This window comes from Oncorhynchus masou, chromosome 12 (assembly GCF_036934945.1).
Source record: "Oncorhynchus masou masou isolate Uvic2021 chromosome 12, UVic_Omas_1.1, whole genome shotgun sequence".
Classification (NCBI taxonomy): Eukaryota; Metazoa; Chordata; class Actinopteri; order Salmoniformes; family Salmonidae; genus Oncorhynchus; species Oncorhynchus masou.
The window spans coordinates 83,440,075-83,459,588 of NC_088223.1; the positions used below are offsets into that span (position 1 = coordinate 83,440,075).

The window sequence follows — 19,514 nt, forward strand, 5'->3', positions numbered from 1 at the left end:
CTTTCTCCATCTCTTTCCCCTCTTTCTCCCTCTTTCCTCTCTCTCTCTCTCTCTCTTTCCTCTCTTCCCTCTCTCTCTCTCTCTTCTCTCTTTCCTCTCTCTCTCTCTTCTTTCTCCCTCTTTCTCTCTCTCTTTCCTCTCTGTCTCTCTTTTCCCTCTCTCTCTCTGTCTCTCTTTCTCCCTCTCTCTCCTCTCTCTTTCCCTCTCTTTCCCTCTCTCTCTTTCTCCCTCTCTTCTCTCTTCTGTCTCTCTTTCTCCCTTTTCTCTCTCTGTCTCTCTTTCTCCCTCTTTCTCTCTCCTCTCTCTGTCTCTCTTTTTCTCTCTCTCTCTTCTCTCTTTCCCTCTCTCGGTCTCTCTTCCCCCCTCTCTCTCTCTGTCTCTCTTTCTCCCTCTGTCTCTCTTTCTCCCTCTCTCTCTGTCTCTCTTTTTTTCCCTCTCTCTTTCTCCCTCTTTTCTCTCTGTCTCTCTTTCTCCCTCTTCTCTCTCTCTGTCTCTCTTCTCCCTCTTTCTCTCTCTCTCTCTGTCTCTCTCTTTCTCCTCTCCTCTCTCATCTCTCTTTCTCTCTCTTTCCCTCTCTCTCTGTCTCTTTCTCCCTCTTTCCCTCTCTCTTTCTCCCTCTCTCTCTCTCTCTCTCTCTCTTTCTCCCTCTTTCCCTCTCTCTCTCTCTCTTTCTCCCTCTTTCCCTCTCTCTTCTGTCATTCTGATGCTGATGCTGCAGTTGCAAACATACTGTGGAGGGAGGAAGGTATTGAAATTTACTGTTGTATAACACTTTGTACCAGTTTTTCTTTTCAATTCACTTCTATAATGGACCAATATTCCTCTGAATGTTTGTTCATTTTGTATATTCATTATGTGTATATTTTCTTGCTGAAAACGTTATTTCATAAGACTTGACCATGAAAATATAACAAAAATGCAAACCGTTTTTATACTGGGCTGGACCACATTTCAGCACACATAACTCTTCCTCTATTATCTAGTTGTGACACCACAACATGTGTATGAGAATAATTATGGCTGATTAGAGAGTAGAGAGAGGCCCGTTGTTTGAATCTTGTCCAGCCCTGATACTGATTGTACACAGACAGTATCACCAGCCGTAATGTCACATCATGACCGTGTCAGCAGCACTCAAGGTTTTGATTGTATCTGGTTATCCTATACAATGTTATCTGCCATCCCAACACAATATGCTTTTCCACAGCATAAACAGCCTTGCTGCATGTCCTTGTCCCTGTAAGAATCAATCTGTTGTCTAATTATGTTGGGTCTCGGGATCATAGAGGCCATCAAGTTTCCAAAGGCGGTCTCACAATGAACTCGCTAGACATGTTGTTCACAGTCACTGACTCTGCACTGCAAATGCCTGACAACTCCATCAGTCATTGACTAGTTCAGGTGCTGCCAACAGGGTCTGTGTATTTTCTCTACGGCTTTTGAATGTGAGAACGTCAGCAGAAGCTCTTTTGATTTCCTAACTCTCCAGGTTTGAGCGTGGGAAACATGTTCTATGTGTTCTCTGATGAGGGCATCACCGTGCTACAGCCCAGCGAGTGTGAGATACGTAAACACATTGAGCACACAGAGAGGATCGTGGCCAGCTATGTAAGTCTTCCTGTCAATCTATGCACTGGCTGTAGATATAATGATGCAGGTGTTTTGGGACTTTTTATGACTTGAGATGATATTGAAGATGTACTACCAATACATATGGACAAAGCCTCACTCTTACAGATATACAGAGGTACACACATCACCCCCCCCCCACTCCACTACAATACATTGCTAGTAAATGTGCCCTCCGTTCACTAAATGTTATAGGATTACTCATGTCCATTAGTCAAAGACCCCAGGTCAATAGCTCACAGTAACCCTGCACGTCTGTAATATACTAGAGAACATCACTCTCCCAAAGCAATGGGCTTTAGTTGATAAAAGTGGCTTGTTTCTCTGAGGGATTGAAGTTTTACTGGTTGCTGTAATTGTATTACAGATCGATACAAAGTCAATAAGTCATGTTTGCCCATTGCTGCTGTAAACAGCATTTTCTCTGCCATATGCGTGAGAGAGAGAGAGAGAGAGAGAGAGAGAGAGAGAGAGAGAGAGAGAGAGAGAGAGAGAGAGAGAGAGAGAGAGAGAGAGAGAGAGAGAGAGAGAGAGAGAGAGAGAGAGAGAGAGAGAGGGCCACTCTTCGAATATGGTTCAGTGTGTGGAGTGATTAACTGTGGATTCACAACTCTTCTTCTTCCTCATTCTTTTTCTCCCTCCATCCCGTTCTTTCTCCAGGAGGAAATGTGCCCTAAAAGCGAAGGCGTGTTCCCGCAGCAATGTTCATGGTCCTCAGCGGTCAGTGTGAGGGATAAATACATCTACGTCACTCAGCCCCTTCAGAAACGCCTGCTGCTCATCGACACCCAGGCCCAGAAAGTGGTGCAGGTTGGTTGGTTTTATTCATCTTCTCTATAAGCCGTTTAGAGGACCGTCCCCCGAAGGTTCCACCAACAGTGGGATGATGGCTTGAATGAAAGTCATTATTTTTACCACAAGAAGAGAGAGGGAGAGAGTGAAAACAGAGAGAGAAGGAAAGAAAGAGAGCAGAGAGAGGGAAAGAGAGGGAGCAGAGAGAGAGAGAGGGGGGGTGGAGGGTAAAGAAGAGTGCTGAAAACAGAGAAGCTGGTGTTTTCCTCTCAATCGCCAAGCTCTGCCACACTTCTCCATACCCTCACTGGTGTGTGAGGGCACATCATGCCTTTCTCTCTACCTACTTCTCCCGCCCTCTATCTCTCACTACCTCCCTCTCCCTCCCGCTATCTCTCTCCTTACCTCTCTCACCTCGTCCATCTCTCTCTACCTCCCTCTCCCTCCCGCCATCTCTCTCCTTACCTCTCTCACCTCTCTCTACCTCCCTCTCCCTCCCGCCATCTCTCTCACCTCCTCCATTTCTCTCTACCAACCCTTTCCCTCCCTCCATCCCTCTCCTTACCTCTCTCACCTCCTCCATCTCTCTCTACCTCCCTTTCCCTCCCGCCATCTCTCTCCTTACGTCTCTCAACTCCTTCATCTCTCTCTACATCCCGCACCTCCTCCATCTGTCTCTACCTCCCTCTCCCTCCCGCCATCTCTCTCCTTACCTCTCTCACCTCCTCCATCTCTCTGTACCTCCCTCTCCCTCCCGCCATCTCTCTCCTTACCTCTCTCACCTCCTCCATCTCTCTCTACCTCCCTCTCCCTCCCGCCATCTCTCTCTACCTCCCTCTCCCTCCCTCCATCCCTCTCAGCCATCTCTCTCTACCTCCCTCCATCTCTCTCTACCTCCCTCTCCCTCCCTCCATCTCTCTACCTCCCTCTCCATCCCTCCATCTCTCTCTACCTCCCTCTCCCTCCCTCCATCCCTCTCAGCCATCTCTCTCTACCTCCCTCCATCTCTCTCTACCTCCCTCTCCCTCCCTCCATCTCTCTCTACCTCCCTCTACCTCCCTCCATCTCTCTCTACCTCGCTCTCCCTCCCTCCATCTCTCTCTACCTCCCTCTCCCTCCCTCCATCTCTCTCTACCTCCCTCTCCATCCCTCCATCTCTCTCTACCTCCCTCTCCCTCCCTCCATCCCTCTCAGCCATCTCTCTCTACCTCTCTCCATCTCTCTCTACCTCCCTCTCCCTCCCTCCATCTCTCTCTCCCTCCCTCCATCTCTCTCTACCTCCCTCTCCCTCCCTCCATCTCTCTCTACCTCCCTCTCCATCCCTCCATCTCTCTCTCCCTCTCTCTCTACCTCCCTCTCCCTCCCTCCATCTCTCTCTACTCCCCCCTCTCTCCATCTCTCTCTACCTCCCTCTCCATCCCTCCATCTCTCTCTCCCTCTCTCCATCTCTCTCTACCTCCCTCTCCCTCCCTCCATCTCTCTCTCCCTCTCTCCATCTCTCTCTACCTCCCTCTCCATCCCTCCATCTCTCTCTCCCTCCCTCCATCTCTCTCTACCTCCCTCTCCCTCCCTCCATCTCTACCTCTCTCCCTCCATCTCCCTCTCCATCTCTCTCCCTCCCTCCCTCCATCTCTCCCTCTCTCCCTCCCTCTCCCTCCCTCTCCCTCCCTCCATCTCTCTCTACCTCCCTCCATCTCCCTCCATCTCTCTCTACCTCCCTCCATCTCCCTCCATCTCTCTCTACCTCCCTCCATCTCCCTCCATCTCTCTCTACCTCCCTCCATCTCCCTCCATCTCTCTCTACCTCCCTCCATCTCCCTCCATCTCTCTCTACCTCCCTCTCCCTCCCTCCATCTCTCTCTCCCTCCCTCCATCCCTCTCCCTCTCTCCATCTCTCTCTCCCTCCCTCTCCCTCTCTCCATCTCTCTCTACCTTCCTCCATCTCCAGTCGACACAGACGTTTCAGGAAGGCTTTTTCTTTTTTAAAACATTGAAAAATAACACCCTTATTCTGATCATGTATTTCCTTAACAACAACACATAAACAGTCATTTTCATTTGCTGTCACGCTGCATGATAAAAGATAATGAGCCATGTTTATTTTACCTTTATTTAACTAGGCAAGTCAGTTAAGAACAGATTTTTATTTACAATGACGGCCTACACCGGCCAAACCCGGACGACACTGGGCCAAATGAGCGCCGCACCATCGGACTCCCAATCACGGCCAGTTGTGATACAGCCTGAATTCGAACCAGGGTGTCTGTAGTGACGCCTCAAGCACTGAGATGCAGTGCCTTAGACCTCTGCACCACCATGGGGAGGCAGGGTAGCCTAGTGGTTAGAGCGTGGGACTAGTACCCGGAAGGTTGCAAGTTCAAATCCCCGAGCTGAAAAGGTACAAATCTGTCGTTCTGCCCCTGAACAGAAAGTTAACCCACTGTTCCTAGGCCGTCATTGAAAATAAGAATTTGTCTTAATTGACTTGCCTAGTAAAATAAATGAAGAAGTACTATTTAGCAGGAGAAAGGCTGAAAAAATGGCTTTAAAAAAACGTGACATTATAGTGAATGAGTGTTGTGTCTATAACAAGCTAGGAGTATACATATGCTGGGGTGAGTGGTCAGTTGCCTGTAAGTCTCATTTTCTGGTACAATAACCCCTCCTGCCACCCTCCTCTGACATGTGAGTGACAGCATGACGGTCAGAGGCCCCCCATTCTCTGAGGGTCTGGCAGCGGGAGGGCTTTCGACACATACCTCACCAGTTGAAAATAAATAGGCTGACCTCCCATTACTGAACCCATGCCTCTGTCGTGTTTCACTGGGGTTGCTATTGGGGAAGGGAGGGGGTCGTCGCATGGCCCGCTGCATGTCCATGGGAGCGGTTCATTGTTTGTGTTATTCCTCCCTGTTGACAATGCACTCAACCCAGTGTTGAGTCCCCATCTGTGTGTCTCTCTCTCTTCTTTCTTTCGTTCCCCCCTCCTCTCCCCAGTAAACTATTCTCCAGGTCGTTGCTGTAAATAACAATGTGTTCTCAGTCAACTTACCTGGGAAAATAAGGGTCAAATAAATGTCTCTCTTTCCCGGTTCTCTCTCTCTCTCAATTAAATTCAAATAAAGGGTCTTTATTGGCATAGGAAACATATGTTTACATTGCCAAAGCAAGTGAAATGGACAAAAGTGAAATCAACAATAAACAATAAAAAACAGCCAAAACAGCCAATAAAAAACAGCCAACATTACACTCACACAAGTTCCAAAAGAATAAAGACATTTCAAATGTCATATTGTGTCTATATAGAGTGTTGTAACGATGTGCAAATAGTACAAAGGGAAAAGTACAAAAGGGAAAATAAATAAACAGAAATATGGGTTGTATTTACAATGGTGTTTGTTCTTCACTGGCTGCCCTATTCTTAAGGCAACAGGTCACAAATCTTGCTTACGTAATGGCACACTGTGGTATTTCACCCAATAGAAATGGGAGTTTATCAATTCTTTGTGGGTCTGTGTAATCTAAGGGAAATATGTGGGAAATATGTGTCTCTAATATGGTCCCACATTTGGCAGGAGGTTAGAAGTGCACATAGCCTGTTTTTTCTTGAAAGCCAGGTCTGCCTACAGCGACCTTTCTCAATAGCAAGGCTATGCTCACTGAGTCTGTACATAGTCAAAGCTTTTCTTAAGTTTGGGTCAGTCAGTGGTCAGGTATTCAACCACTGTGTAATCTCCGTTTAGGGCCAAATAGCATTCTAGTTTGCTCCTGTTTTTGTTAATTTAGTTAAGTTATCATCTTTTTGTTTTCTCATGATTTGGTTGGGTCTAATTGTGTTGCTGTCCTGGGGCTCTGTTAGTGAACAGAGCCCCGGGACCAGCTTTCTTAGGGGACTATTCTCCAGGTTCATGTCTCTGTAGGTGATGGCTTTGTTATGGAAGGTTTGGGAATCGTTTCCTTTTAGGTGGTTGTAGAATTGAACATCTCTTTTCTGGATTTTGATCATTTGCAGGTATCGGCTTAATTCTACTCTGCATGCATTATTTGGTGTTTTACGTTGTACACTGAGGATATTTTTGCAAAATTCTGCATGCCGAGTCTTAATTTGGTGTTTTTCCCATTTCGTGAATTCTTGGTTGGTGAGTGGACCCCAGACCTCACAACCATAAAGGGCAATGGGTTCTATACCTGATTCAAGTATTTTTAGCCTGATCCTAATTGGTATGTCAAATTGTATGTTCCTTTTGATGGCATAAAAGGCCTTTCTTGCCTTGTCTCTCAGATCGTTCTCTCTCTCTCTTCAGGCGGTAGAGACAGACCCTTTCCCGGTGAAGCTGCTCTATGACAAGTCACATGACCAGGTCTGGGTTCTAAGCTGGGGCAGCATGGAGAAGTCCCACCCAACCTTACAGGTAAGGAGTTATTGGTGTGTGGTGCGCGCAGGTGAGTGTGTTACTCCATCTTGGTCCATTCGCTGGTCTATGCGTACGTGTGTATAAGTGAGTATTTGTTTGTGTGAGTATTTAATGTATGTATGTTTTTCAATATTTACCAGTCAGCAAACTGAAATTCACAGCTGTGGCGCTGTAGGCATGTGATCCAGTCCCTTTGGAGAGGATGTGTTGGAGACTTCACACTGTAGGCATGTGATCCAGTCCCTTTGGAGAGGATGTGTTGGAGACTTCACACTGTAGGCATGTGATCCAGTCCCTTTGGAGAGGATGTGTTGGAGACTTCACACTGTAGGCATGTGATCCAGTCCCTTTGGAGAGGATGTGTTGGAGACTTCACACTGTAGGCATGTGATCCAGTCCCTTTGGAGAGGATGTGTTGGAGACTTCACACTGTAGGCATGTGATCCAGGAGGCATGTGATCCAGTCCCTTTGGAGAGGATGTGTTGGAGACTTCACACTGTAGGCATGTGATCCAGTCCCTTTGGAGAGGATGTGTTGGAGACTTCACACTGTAGGCATGTGATCCAGTCCCTTTGGAGAGGATGTGTTGTAGACTTCACACTGTAGGCATGTGATCCAGTCCCTTTGGAGAGGATGTGTTGGAGACTTCACACTGTAGGCATGTGATCCAGTCCCTTTGGAGAGGATGTGTTGGAGACTTCACACATGAGGGATGATCACAGGTGTAGATGTGTTTCAGGCCCACCGGAGGTTTGGCCAATGGGAGCCCTGAGCTCAGAGATAGCTTATGCTTCTGGGAGAGCCATCATAATGTTTATAGGGTTGAGGTAATAGAGGACAGCAACACAGCTCCATATACTAAAACTGTCAAGGGATTACATTGTCATTTTGCAACAGACACAACATGTTTATTGTTATTTTCCTCTTCCTTTGGAGGTTGTTATCCTATTAAAATGTTGTGAGAACACTCTTTGTCAGTAGTCGGTAGGTGGAAAGGAGGAAACAGTCTTATTAGCAAGGGAGAGGATGGAATGCTTGTCAGTTTGGGCTCATTCTGAAATCCTAATGTGTTCTCACTCCCCTGCCCAAGCGGGATGCAATGGGTCCCAAGGAAAGAGATAGAAAAGTGCCTTTTAAAAACAGCGTTGCTGTCTCAAACAAAGTGATTTTCTGCTTATTTAATCAATTCTTCAAATTGTTGTATAGTCTCAAACTGCTCTGCAGAAGTGTTCAGGTGAATTGTCAGAACTACTAAAACATGCCTGGTGTTCTGTAGTCGCTCAATAGTAATGAATAATTACAAAACGAGGCTTGAATCATTCAGTCTAGAATGCAATTTCAGGCAATCTGCATAACTAGCTGTAAGGCATATGGATCGCACCACAAATAAATGGCTTGATAATGTCATTATTATTTGGAATACAAGAAATTGACGTGAGCATCAACAGTCCTGCTGTCTCCACTGGAAGCAATTCAAAATGTCAAACACCTCCCTTTTTAATTGCTCAATATCTCTAAGCAAACATCCGAGTGAGATTGACAATCCATTAGATAAGACTAATAAAGGAGCAGGGAAGCTGAGAAGGGAGGATGTAGCTTAAGAGAATGTAGCTTAAATGCAGACCAGACAGGATTCATCAGGATTCATCTGATGACATTGAGGAGTTTAAGTCACCAGCTTCATTAATAAGTGCATCGACGACATCATCCCCTCAGTGACCTTTCTTACTCTCAGACTAGTCTCACTGTCGATGGATGCACGTGCCGATCCAGGCGGTGTCAGTGAAGGACTCCAGCCACCCAAGGCATAGACTGTTCTCTCTGCTACTGCACGGCAAGTGGTACCGATGCACAGAGTCTGAAACCAACAGGACCCTGAACAACTTCTACCCCAAAGCCATACTGCAAGACTGCTAAATAGTAAACCAAATAGCTACCAGGACATTCTCAACTGATCCTTCTTGCGCTCTTTTGACTCATCACATTGTAAGTCGCTCTGGATAAGAGCGTCTGCTAAATGACTTAAATGTAAATGTAAATCACATACGCTGCTGCTACAGTATACTATCTATCCTGTTGCCTAGTCACTTTATCCCTACCCATGTGTACAAATCTACATCAATTACCACGTACCCCTAACATTGACTCGGTGCTGATACCCAGTGTATATAGCCATGTCATCATTACTCATTGTGTATTTATGTAACGGCTTTCTTTAGGTGAAAGAGAGTCGGACCAAAATGCGGCGTGACTATTGAGATTCATGTTTAATAACACAAAGGAAACATGAATCAATACAAAAACAATAAACGTAACGTGAAAACCGAAACAGCCTAAACTGGTGCAAACTAACACAGGAACAAGGACAATCACCCACCACAAACCCAACACCAAACAGGCTACCTAAATATGGTTCCCAATCAGAGACAATGACTAACACCTGCCACTGATTGAGAACCATATCAGGCCAAACATAGAACTAGACAAACTAGACATGTAACATAGAATGCCCACTCAGCTCACACCCTGACCAAACAAAACATAGAAACATACAAAGCAAACTATGGTCAGGGTGTAACGGCGTTCTTCTTTTGTTGAAAGAAAGTCGGACCGAAATGCAGCGTGTAAGTTACTCATGTTTATTAGGAAGACAAACGAACGAACTATACATGAATAACAAATAAATACAAAAACAACAAACAGAACGTGAAACCTATTACAGCCTGACTGGTGCACACTACACAGAGACAGGAACAATCACCCACGAAATGTAAAGCGAAACACAGGCTACCTAAATACGGTTCCCAATCAGAGACAACGAGAATCACCTGACTCTGATTGAGAACCGCCTCAGGCAGCCAAACCTATTAAACACACACACCCCTAATCAGCTACAATCCCAACTACTACAAACCCCAATACGAAACTACAATACATAATAAACCCATGTCACACCCTGGTCTGACTGACTAATAAACTAAAACACAAAATACTAAGACCAAGGCGTGACACAGGGTGTGACAATTTATTCCTCCTGTTATTATTTCTCTCTCTGCATTGTTTGGAAGGGCCCATAAGTAAGACTTTCACTGTTAGTCTACACCTGGTGTTTTACGAAATATGTGACAAATAACATTTTATTGTATTTGATTTAAGATCCCGTTTCACATTACTTCACCCTTATACTACAGTGTAATATTCCTATTAAAGTGGGGACCTATAGGAGATAAAGCATTTCTTAATAGCATTGAGATTCACCAGTCTGCCTTGAAATGAGTGCAGTTCAATATAAAAGCCACTCAGTCAGTACAAACCAATTCCCCTTCAGGTATTAAAGTACAGTAGGAGTAATACAGTAGAGAAAATAACAGCTGAGGTAAAAACACAGTAACACTGTGTAACACGGTGCGTATGATCCATTAGGATGAGCGATGACAGGGTGATGGTATGAGTTTCCGAACACCCTGAGCGTGTGAGAGCACATTATGTGTGAGTCCGATCATTAACTCTGGACCTTTGTAACAATGTAACAATTCTAATGCCCTTTTTTAACAAGGTTTCTCTTCAAACCCTGTAGGGGTTAGAAGTACAAGGGGTATCTGTTTTTTAAAAGTCAGTTATGAGCAGAGCTGATATGAGGGGCTCTGTAGCTATGTAGACTACGGTGGCAAAATAAGTATAATAACTAGTGTTATTTTCTCTGCGAGTACTTCACTCTCAAGAAGACAGCAAAATCCAAAATCTGGCCCACCACTGATAATGTGATGGTGTTAGCGCTTTAGTGAGGATGGCACAGACTTCAGATTAGTATGTATCAGTGGAGGCTCCTCTAAGGAAGGGGAGGACCATCCTCCTCAGTAAATTTCAAAAAATGATTTTTTTTAAAACATTGAAAAATATCCTTTTTAGATAAAATTATACTAAATGTATTCAAATGTCACCAAAGAATTGATTAAAACTCACTGTTTTGCAATGATGGTCTACAGTAGCCTCAGCAGCACTCTGTAGGGTAGCACCATGGTGTAGCCGTCCTCCTCTTGGTACATTGACTTCAATGCAACACTATCAACAAGGCAGGTCCTACAGGCCCTAGTTTTGTTGCACCTTGACTAATGTTCAGTCATGTGGTCAAGTGCCACAAAAAAGGACTTAGGAAAATTGCAATTGGCTCAGAACAGGGCAGCACGACTGGCCCTTGGATGTACACAGAAATCTAATATGAATGTCAATCTCTCCTGGCTGAAAGTGGAGGAGAGATTGACTTCAACACTACTTGTATTTATGAGAGGTATTGACATGTTGAATGCACCGAGTTATCTGTCTAAACTACTGGCACACAGCTCGGACACCCACAAGTGGTGTCTTCACAGTCCCCAAGTCCAAAACAGACTATGGGAGGCACACAGTACTACATAGAGCCATGACTACATGGAACTCTATTCCACATCAAGTAACTGACAAGCAGTAACATTTGATTTTTTTAAAAACAGATTAAAAAAACACCTTATGGAACAGTGGGGACTGTGAAGCAACACAAACATTGGCACAGACACACGCACACACGGATTTAGTACTGTAGATATGCGGTAGTAGTGGAGTAGGGGCCTGAGGGCACACAGTGTGTTGTGAAATCTGTGAAAGTATTGTAATGTTTTAAAATTGTATAAACTGCCTCAATTTTGCTTGACCCCAGGAAGAGTGCCAAGCTAATGGGGATCCATAATACATACACCCTCTTCCATAGACTTACACAGTAATTATGACAACTTCCGCAGGACACCCTCCAACCTATCAGAGCTCTTGCATAATGAACTGACATGTCCACCCAACCAAAGATCAGAGAACAAATCTAGTACTGAAAGTGTGAGCTACAGCTAGCTTGCACTGCAGTGCATAAAATGTGGTGAGTAGTTGACTCAAAGTGAGAGAAAGACAATAGTTGAACAGTTTTCAACAAATTAATTTCTTCAAAAATGAAGAAGCAAGAGAGAGAGAGAGTATTTTTTTTACTAGCAGTTTTCACTTACTAGTAATTGCAGCTCACTACTTTAGTTACTCAAACATCGGGCTCAAACAGAGGGATGGTATGTTAGCTAGCTGGCTATGACTATCCAACACAACACTAGAACTCTTCCAAATCAAAATAAGCTTTTGGTTGTATTAATTTATTGCCACCTGGGCCCACTGCAGTAACTGCTTACTGACTATACACTATAATATTACTGCATGAATGTAATGGGTTTACTAATGTATTAGTTATATTAGCTATGTTAACTAGGACGTTACTTTAGCTAATATGGAGACAACGATGTCGGCTGTGTGTAGCGGTATGACATGGTTTGGCTTGGAAAGGTTTTTTCACCTGGTCACATACAGCTGATATGTTGTTCATTGAAGTCCACGAACGAAGGGAAACGGTGAGGGGAGGAGTGCATAGAGGCTAGAAGTAATACAACGTGGTTGCTATGAAAGTGAACTGTGTTTATGCATGATCAGGGGTGTATTCATTCTGCTGATTCTGTTGAAAAACTTTTCTTCAACAGAAGCAAACGAAACGGTGATAAAAAAATAACTGAATTTGTCCAATGGAAACTCTTGTTTGGAACTGTTGGGCTAATGATTGCACCCTAGATAAGCTAGATGCAGGAAAGAGTGTGCAAGGTGATATAGAAGGAGTCACTATCTGTCTATGTGTCACTGTCTGTCATCTCAAATTTCTCTCTCCACCTGTGTACACCTACATTGTAAACTTTAATTCATAGGCTAGGTTGTAGCAGCCTCATGATGGGTATAGGGAGAATTTGAGTGTCATGTAGTTGCCTAAACCTATCGATGTTACGTTGAACTGGGTGAAGGAGTATGAATGACAGTCATCCAACATGCTGTAATAGAAATAAGGTCATGCTCATGAAAAAAATAATCCTCCCTCATCATCAACAGCACTGACCCCCACTGGTATCTATAGTTGTTTTCCCTTTTAAACATACCTTCTGCATGTAAGACTTACTGGGGTTCCTTAGATAAGTAGAGCCTACCTCCTTTTAGTGTGACAGTTCTATACAGAAAGACAAATCTATTTCAAACAAATAGAAAAACTGCTTAATATACTGTTATGGAAGAACACGTTGTTTGATTGGCTACTGCGGGGTCTAATGTATGGACAAGGCAGTGGTTATATACAGTAAACATCCCACTAGTCCTTGACAGTGACCTGATAATGTAGGGTACCTGATGAAGCATGTGTCATGTACGTACTGGGGAGGGGGGGGGGGGTCCAAAGAGAGACGATGGATAGATCGTTGTTCAATGAGAAATGGGATGCGTCAGACCGACGCCTTTGACTTGTGAGATAGCAGCTTTATCTGTGTCTCTCCTAAAGCAACCATTACCCAATACAATCCTCTATCAGGTCTTGAGGTGAGGCCATATTACATACGCCTAACTATACTGCTCTATGTAGGTCCTTATCTGCAATAGGATATACGGCAACATTAACATCTGACTGTTTTGCTGTTATGTTTAAGTACAGTTTCCGACCCATGCTTTCTCTTACTGTTCTCTGGCTGGGTAGGTGATACTTGTATTTGTATATTTCCTTTTCTCATGTTCTTCTTTGCTCTGTTACAGGTGATTCCTCAGGCCAGTGTTGGAGAGGTGCACCACACCATCCGCACCCCCTTCCAGAGGGTTGATGACTTCTTCATCCCTCCAACCAACCTCATCATCACTCACGTCAGGTATGGATGTCCCGCTAACCTTAAACACAGCTGGTGAACTCACCACTTCATCTTAGCAATCCCTCTCAAGAAGAGGAGAAAAGAGCATATTAGAATTTTAATGAGAATCCTCACCGCACTGTAATCACCAAAACATACCATTAACCTTTCCCTTGAACTTTGTCATCTTAGGTTTGGCTTCGTCTTTCTCAAATCTGAACCTGCGGTGCATAAGATTGACTTAGAGACCTTCCACCGAGTCAAAACCATCAGCCTGAAGACCTACAGCTGTGTGCCCGTCAGCATGGCTTACACACACCTGAGTGGATTCTACTTCATCCAGTGCCAGTCTCAGAGCAGGGACCCCTCGTCAGCCCAGCCACAGCTCCTGATCGACAGTGTCACCGACACCGTCATTGGGCCCAACCTCAACATCACGGGCCAGCCCTACGTGTCCCCGAACGGCCGCTACATCGTTACCCCGGACCAGCAGAGCGGGAAGGTTAGAGTTCAGACAGTGTCCTTCCAGGGGGTGCTAGGTCTGAGCCGGGAATTGGACACCTCCCTCCTTGTGTCCGACCTGGTCTTCCAGCCCTCCTTCACTGAGTCCAATCAGTACACGGTGGTAGCTGCTTCTGGCTCAGGCATGGACCTGGTTTTCTCTGACCTGGTGTCAGGCCACAGCGAGGTCCTCAAGAGCATCAAGGAGCCCCTGTCACCCCACACCTGGCCCTGGGGGGGGCCCAACAGAGTGGTGGTGTCCAGTGGACTGTTTGGCCAGTACCTGGTCACACCCTCAGCGGAATCCCTCTTTGTGTTGAACGGCAAACAGAAGACACCCCACTGCGAGGTGTCAGACATCAAGAGAGGGAACACAGTGGTGTGGGTGGGAGAGGTATGAGAAAGAGGGCAGAGAGAGAGAGAGAAAGAGAGATCAGGCCAACACACTTAAGATATATGTGGACATAAGTGGACTCAAACCTAGGACTGAGTGAGAGGAACACATGTCTAGGTTATTGTAACAAAAATACACAAAAATTGTCATTGAAAAAAAATATTAAGAAAATCCTATTGTGATATTTTTACGGGGAGAAGGTGTGTGGGGAGGCCCTTCAGTGCAACAGTGATCTATGTGCACTTAACTGAGAGGAGTTATACATTATAGCACTTCCTTGTAACACTGCAGATACATGTAACAGGAGAGGGATATAATGATGACGTTTTGAAAACATTAACTATGCACAATGCTCACTTTTTTAGAGGAAAGCTTTTTGGTTTCAAGATGTTTGTCATTCACCAGTGCTGCAAATATTCACAACAAGATGTCTGTCTGACTTTAGTGTATACATGTGTTTTCAGTCCTTTTCAAAACCACTGCTCGCTGTTATTTGCCTTTGTCTGTGGAAATGTTATTGTACGCTTTTTCTAAAAGCTCTCATCCTGACCAACACATAAAGGTTACTTTAAAACACATGTTGTACCTTATAAGTCATAACCTACTTTCAAAAAAGACCACGTCTCCATCCATTAGCTAAGAACAGTGGATATCTAATAGCCTACAGTAGAAAACCCATTAAAACATGTTATTGTACAAAGACTAGATATGGTACAGTATACCAGCTCTTCCCCCTCCATCTCACACAGTAAACCTACTTCCAGTTTTGATCCGGTGACCTCCTAGTCCTCTGTCTACTAAGTCTAGCATTGTAAGGATCTTGTTCGTCAGCATGGAGGTATTGTAAGTCCTATGTATCTTGTTTCTGCCCTATAGCTTGATTCCATCACACTCCATGACTGAAACCCAACTTCCCCTAAAGAATAGCTCTTCCTATTGCAGTATTACTGGCTAGTGCTGTGTGCGATGACCTAGTTACAGCAAAACAACACTATCAAAAAATACATAAACCGAGATAATCAGATTTGTTGTTCATGTTTGTGATTTATATATTTGCTAATAGTTTACTCAAGCAGATACAGAAGCAAAGGCTTGATTATGTTTCCTAGACCACTGTTGCACTGAGAGAAATGTGTGTATTTCAGAAAGAGTGAGGCAGAGATATGTAATATATATTCAAAAAGCTCAATTCGAAGCCCAATTATTTTGCAGATGTCAAGGAAAAAACAACATTTCAGGAATTACCATAAAAAAAGCATCAGGCACCCAGACCACAGTACCTATCCTGCCACCAATACAGAGTAACTTCAGAATAATTCATACGAGTCACCACCAAAAGCTTAGTCAGGACTGAGTGTTCCATATGCATGTCCTGAGAGTTGAGGCTCATCACACTAATGTTATTTCAGCGCAATCAAAGGTGCATTGTCGACAAGGTAATTTCCTCTTGAATGACATCTGCAGCATTTACCGTAAATGCGACCTCCACGATCATCAGGAAAATTTACTTTAAAAGGTTCATTGTCACTGGTACAATGTGCTTGTCGTCAACGCGCCTCTGATTGAATCCCGGCCTTCGAGTGCACAGGATCACATACTGTACATTGCATACATTTTCTCTAACCAAGACCCTGGCTGTAGACCGAACCTCTTGGTGTGATGTTGACATTAGAGATACTGTTGTAGATATACATTGTTCTTAGTTAGATTAGAACACATTCAAACATGAACTGTAGAGTTTTCTTTATGCATTTCCTGTATTCTGGTTTTTGAGGGAAATGGTTTGTTAAAAAAATCTAATAAAATGACCAAAAAAAGCTTGCAGCTGTGTCACACTATAAATTACTTTGAACATAAAATATATAAATATTCAGGGACAAATTTCCACCAAACACATACATCTGTTGCTAAGGTGAGGCCAAACTATGGTACAAAACTCCAAACTGTTCATTTTACTGTGTATGTATTTGAATGTTACATGAAATTGTTTGTTTGTTGATGTTTGGGTTCTGGAGTTGGCTCTTTTTGCGGAGCAGTTTCACATTTTAAATGGGTATCCTGACACCTGGACAGCACGGCTCTAAACATTTTACAATATTCTTCTTCGATCCAAAGCCCAATTGAGACAGTGTAGCTTTCTGTCTGAAACCAGGCAAGAGTCATTTCTAACTGTGGAGTGCCATTTGTAGTGTTCAGAAGAGTGGCACGGACCAGTCAATGATAAACATTGTTTTTTCTGTTGAGTCAGGATGTGGTAATAGGTTCTGAGTTGCCCCCCCACCACTCAAAATAATAGCTCCATACCCTGTTGAGATTTGAGACATTGACTAAACACTAAGAATATATCAGCACTGTGGTGATAGTTGGCTGAAACATGCATCTTTGTTACCATCCCTAAGACCTGGCTAATGAAAAACAAGCTGTATCTGCGTCTACATCTCATATTGTAAACAGAGCTGCACAGTCCTTTAAGAACTCAAACAGAGCTGCACAGTCCTTTAAGAACTCAAACAGAGCTGCACAGTCCTTTAAGAACTCAAACAGAGCTGCACAGTCCGTTAAGAACTCAAACAGAGCTGCACAGTCCTTTAAGAACTCAAACAGAGCTGCACAGTCCTTTAAGAACTACAACAGAGCTGCACAGTCCTTTAAGAACTCAAACAGAGCTGCACAGTCCTTTAAGAACTAAAACAGAGCTGCACAGTCCTTTAAGAACTACAACAGAGCTGCACAGTCCTTTAAAAACTCAAACAGAGCTGCACAGTCCTTTAAGAACTACAACAGAGCTGCACAGTCCTTTAAGAACTCAAAGTTCTTATCAGATATGAATTAATACAGGCTCAACTAAGTGGATTCAAATCAGCAGATATGTCACTTTTCTTTGAAATTAATATCAACAACACAAGATGCCTAAATTTGAGGATACATGTGTGTTGTTCTAAGATCTTTAGTAACCTAGGTAACCTTAAAGGCTTTTAGCTGTATCCGTGCTGGTTTATCTCTATGCAACACATTCTCATTGTTAAGGCAATTACTGTTGTATGATGTATGTGTTTTGTGAGCATAATCCTGTACGTTACATCAGCATTTTCTATAGTGAGTGAATTTTTCCCAAGAAGATATTAAAACTTGAGTTTAGGTGTTTAAACGGATCATTTCTCATCCAATTGTTAAGTCCACTGATCATTCTTGTTGTCCACTCGCAAACTGTGAAGGGATGGTTTGTTAATAACTTTCTCTCTGGTCTTTGTTCGATTTTGATGTACAGTCGGTAACAATTTGGCCGCATATAGATGATTTGATTCCAAATTCAAAAAATATATATTCAGAGAAACGTTTTAATATTTTTTAGTTGAATCACCGGAACTGAAATGTAATGAACAGGTGTCTATACCCCATATTATCCACAGACCAGACCCAGCTCACCAGTGATGTATTTCAATTAGCATTGACTGTAAGGATAAGACATCAATTGTATTGTGTTGCCTGGGATATAACTTTTCTTTCCCCCTAGTTTTACAATAAAATATGAAAATGAAGTACTTACCAAGAAGCGTCTTGTCTTTACAAACATGCTACAGAATGGTTAAATAATTGTACCCATAAGAAGCTGCCTAGATTCTCATTAGATGCTATTAATTTAATCTCCCAATCTATGGATGCCAAAACAGAGGAAAAAAGAGAACATGCAGAGGTTATTTCTGTTGTGGAGGTGCACCACTGTTTCTTAAGTTATAACTGGAGGGCTTCCAAAAAAAGTTCTGATTTTCTAATACCATATAACTGTGCTTTGAAATTGCATGGTTGACAAGAAGTCTACAACAATATTGATGAATCCCAGGTTCTTTGCCACTCACCAATTACCTGATGACCCCACCTACTCCACCCCTGTTCCTCTCTTTGCAATTGTCATTCTTAATCCTCGTTTATACCTGGCGCTAACATGCGTCCTTTGTCCTGATCTTGTCCACATTCTGATTGTGTCTACATTTCCAGACAGATGATTAAAAGACACATTGTGATCTGATTGTGATCACATCTTCCCAATCACCTTTGGAGGTAGTCAAGCACGCATTGTGTCTAGATATCAATCAAGCGTGAAAAGATCTGGATGGTCAAACCTTTTAAATCATCATTATACCAGCCTCTAAAATGATTGACAGGCATAGAGGCAGAACCATCATTCCCCTTGTCACGGTTTTCTGTAGGTTGAAAGAGAGTCGGACCAAAATGCGGCGTGTCTATTGCGATCCATGTTTAATAAAACTGAAGAAACACGAATCAAATACAAAAAAAACACAATACACGAAAACCTAAACAGCCTAATACTGGTGCAAACTAGCACACGACAGACATAAGGACAATCACCCACAAAACCCAACACCAAACAGGCTACCTAAATATGGTTCCCAATAAGAGACAATGACTAACACCTGCCTCTGATTGAGAACCATATCAGGCCAAACACAGAAACAGACAAACTAGACACACAACATAGAATGCCCACTCAGAACACACCCTGACCAAACAAAACATATAAACATACAAAGCAAACTATGGTCAGGGTGTGACAGCACCCCCCCCCTCCGGCCGCAAAACCTGAACCTATTGGGGAGGGTCTGGGTGTGCATCTGTCTGCGGTGGTGGCTCTGGTGCTGGACGTGGCCCACACTTCACCATAGTCTTTGTCCGCCACCTTGTCCGCTTCCTTGGCCTCCTAACTACGGCGACCCTACTATATAACCCCACTGGACTGAGGGGCAGCTCGGGACAGAGGGGCAGCTCGGGACAGAGGGGCAGCTCGGGACAGAGGGGCAGCTCGGGACAGAGGGGCAGCTCGGGACAGAGGGGCAGCTCGGGACAGAGGGGCTCTGGCGCCTTTGGGCTGACAGGCGGATCTGGAAGAGTCTGGCTGACTAGCTGATCTGGAAGATCCTGGCTGACTGGCAAATCTGGAAGAGTCTGGCTGACTGGAGGATCTGGAAGAGTCTGGCTGACTGGCGGATCTGGAAGAGTCTGGCTGACTGGCGGATCCTGGCAGACTGACGGCTCTGGCTGCTCCATGC

General features: G+C 44.0%; 1 protein-coding gene across 1 annotated transcript in view; it reads left to right on the top strand.

Annotated features, from left to right (window-relative positions):
* The window catches only part of LOC135550950 (follistatin-related protein 4-like), a 258,177-nt gene extending 240,193 nt beyond the window's left edge, over nucleotides 1–17,984 (top strand). Inside the window, exons 11-16 of the mRNA XM_064982240.1 lie at nucleotides 719–745; nucleotides 1,490–1,608; nucleotides 2,290–2,439; nucleotides 6,726–6,833; nucleotides 13,465–13,574; nucleotides 13,746–17,984. Of these exons, the coding sequence (XP_064838312.1) occupies nucleotides 719–745; nucleotides 1,490–1,608; nucleotides 2,290–2,439; nucleotides 6,726–6,833; nucleotides 13,465–13,574; nucleotides 13,746–14,454 (1,223 nt within the window). The 3' untranslated portion in view covers nucleotides 14,455–17,984. The remainder of the gene's footprint in view (nucleotides 1–718; nucleotides 746–1,489; nucleotides 1,609–2,289; nucleotides 2,440–6,725; nucleotides 6,834–13,464; nucleotides 13,575–13,745) is intronic.
* Nucleotides 17,985–19,514: the final 1,530 nt, after the last annotated feature.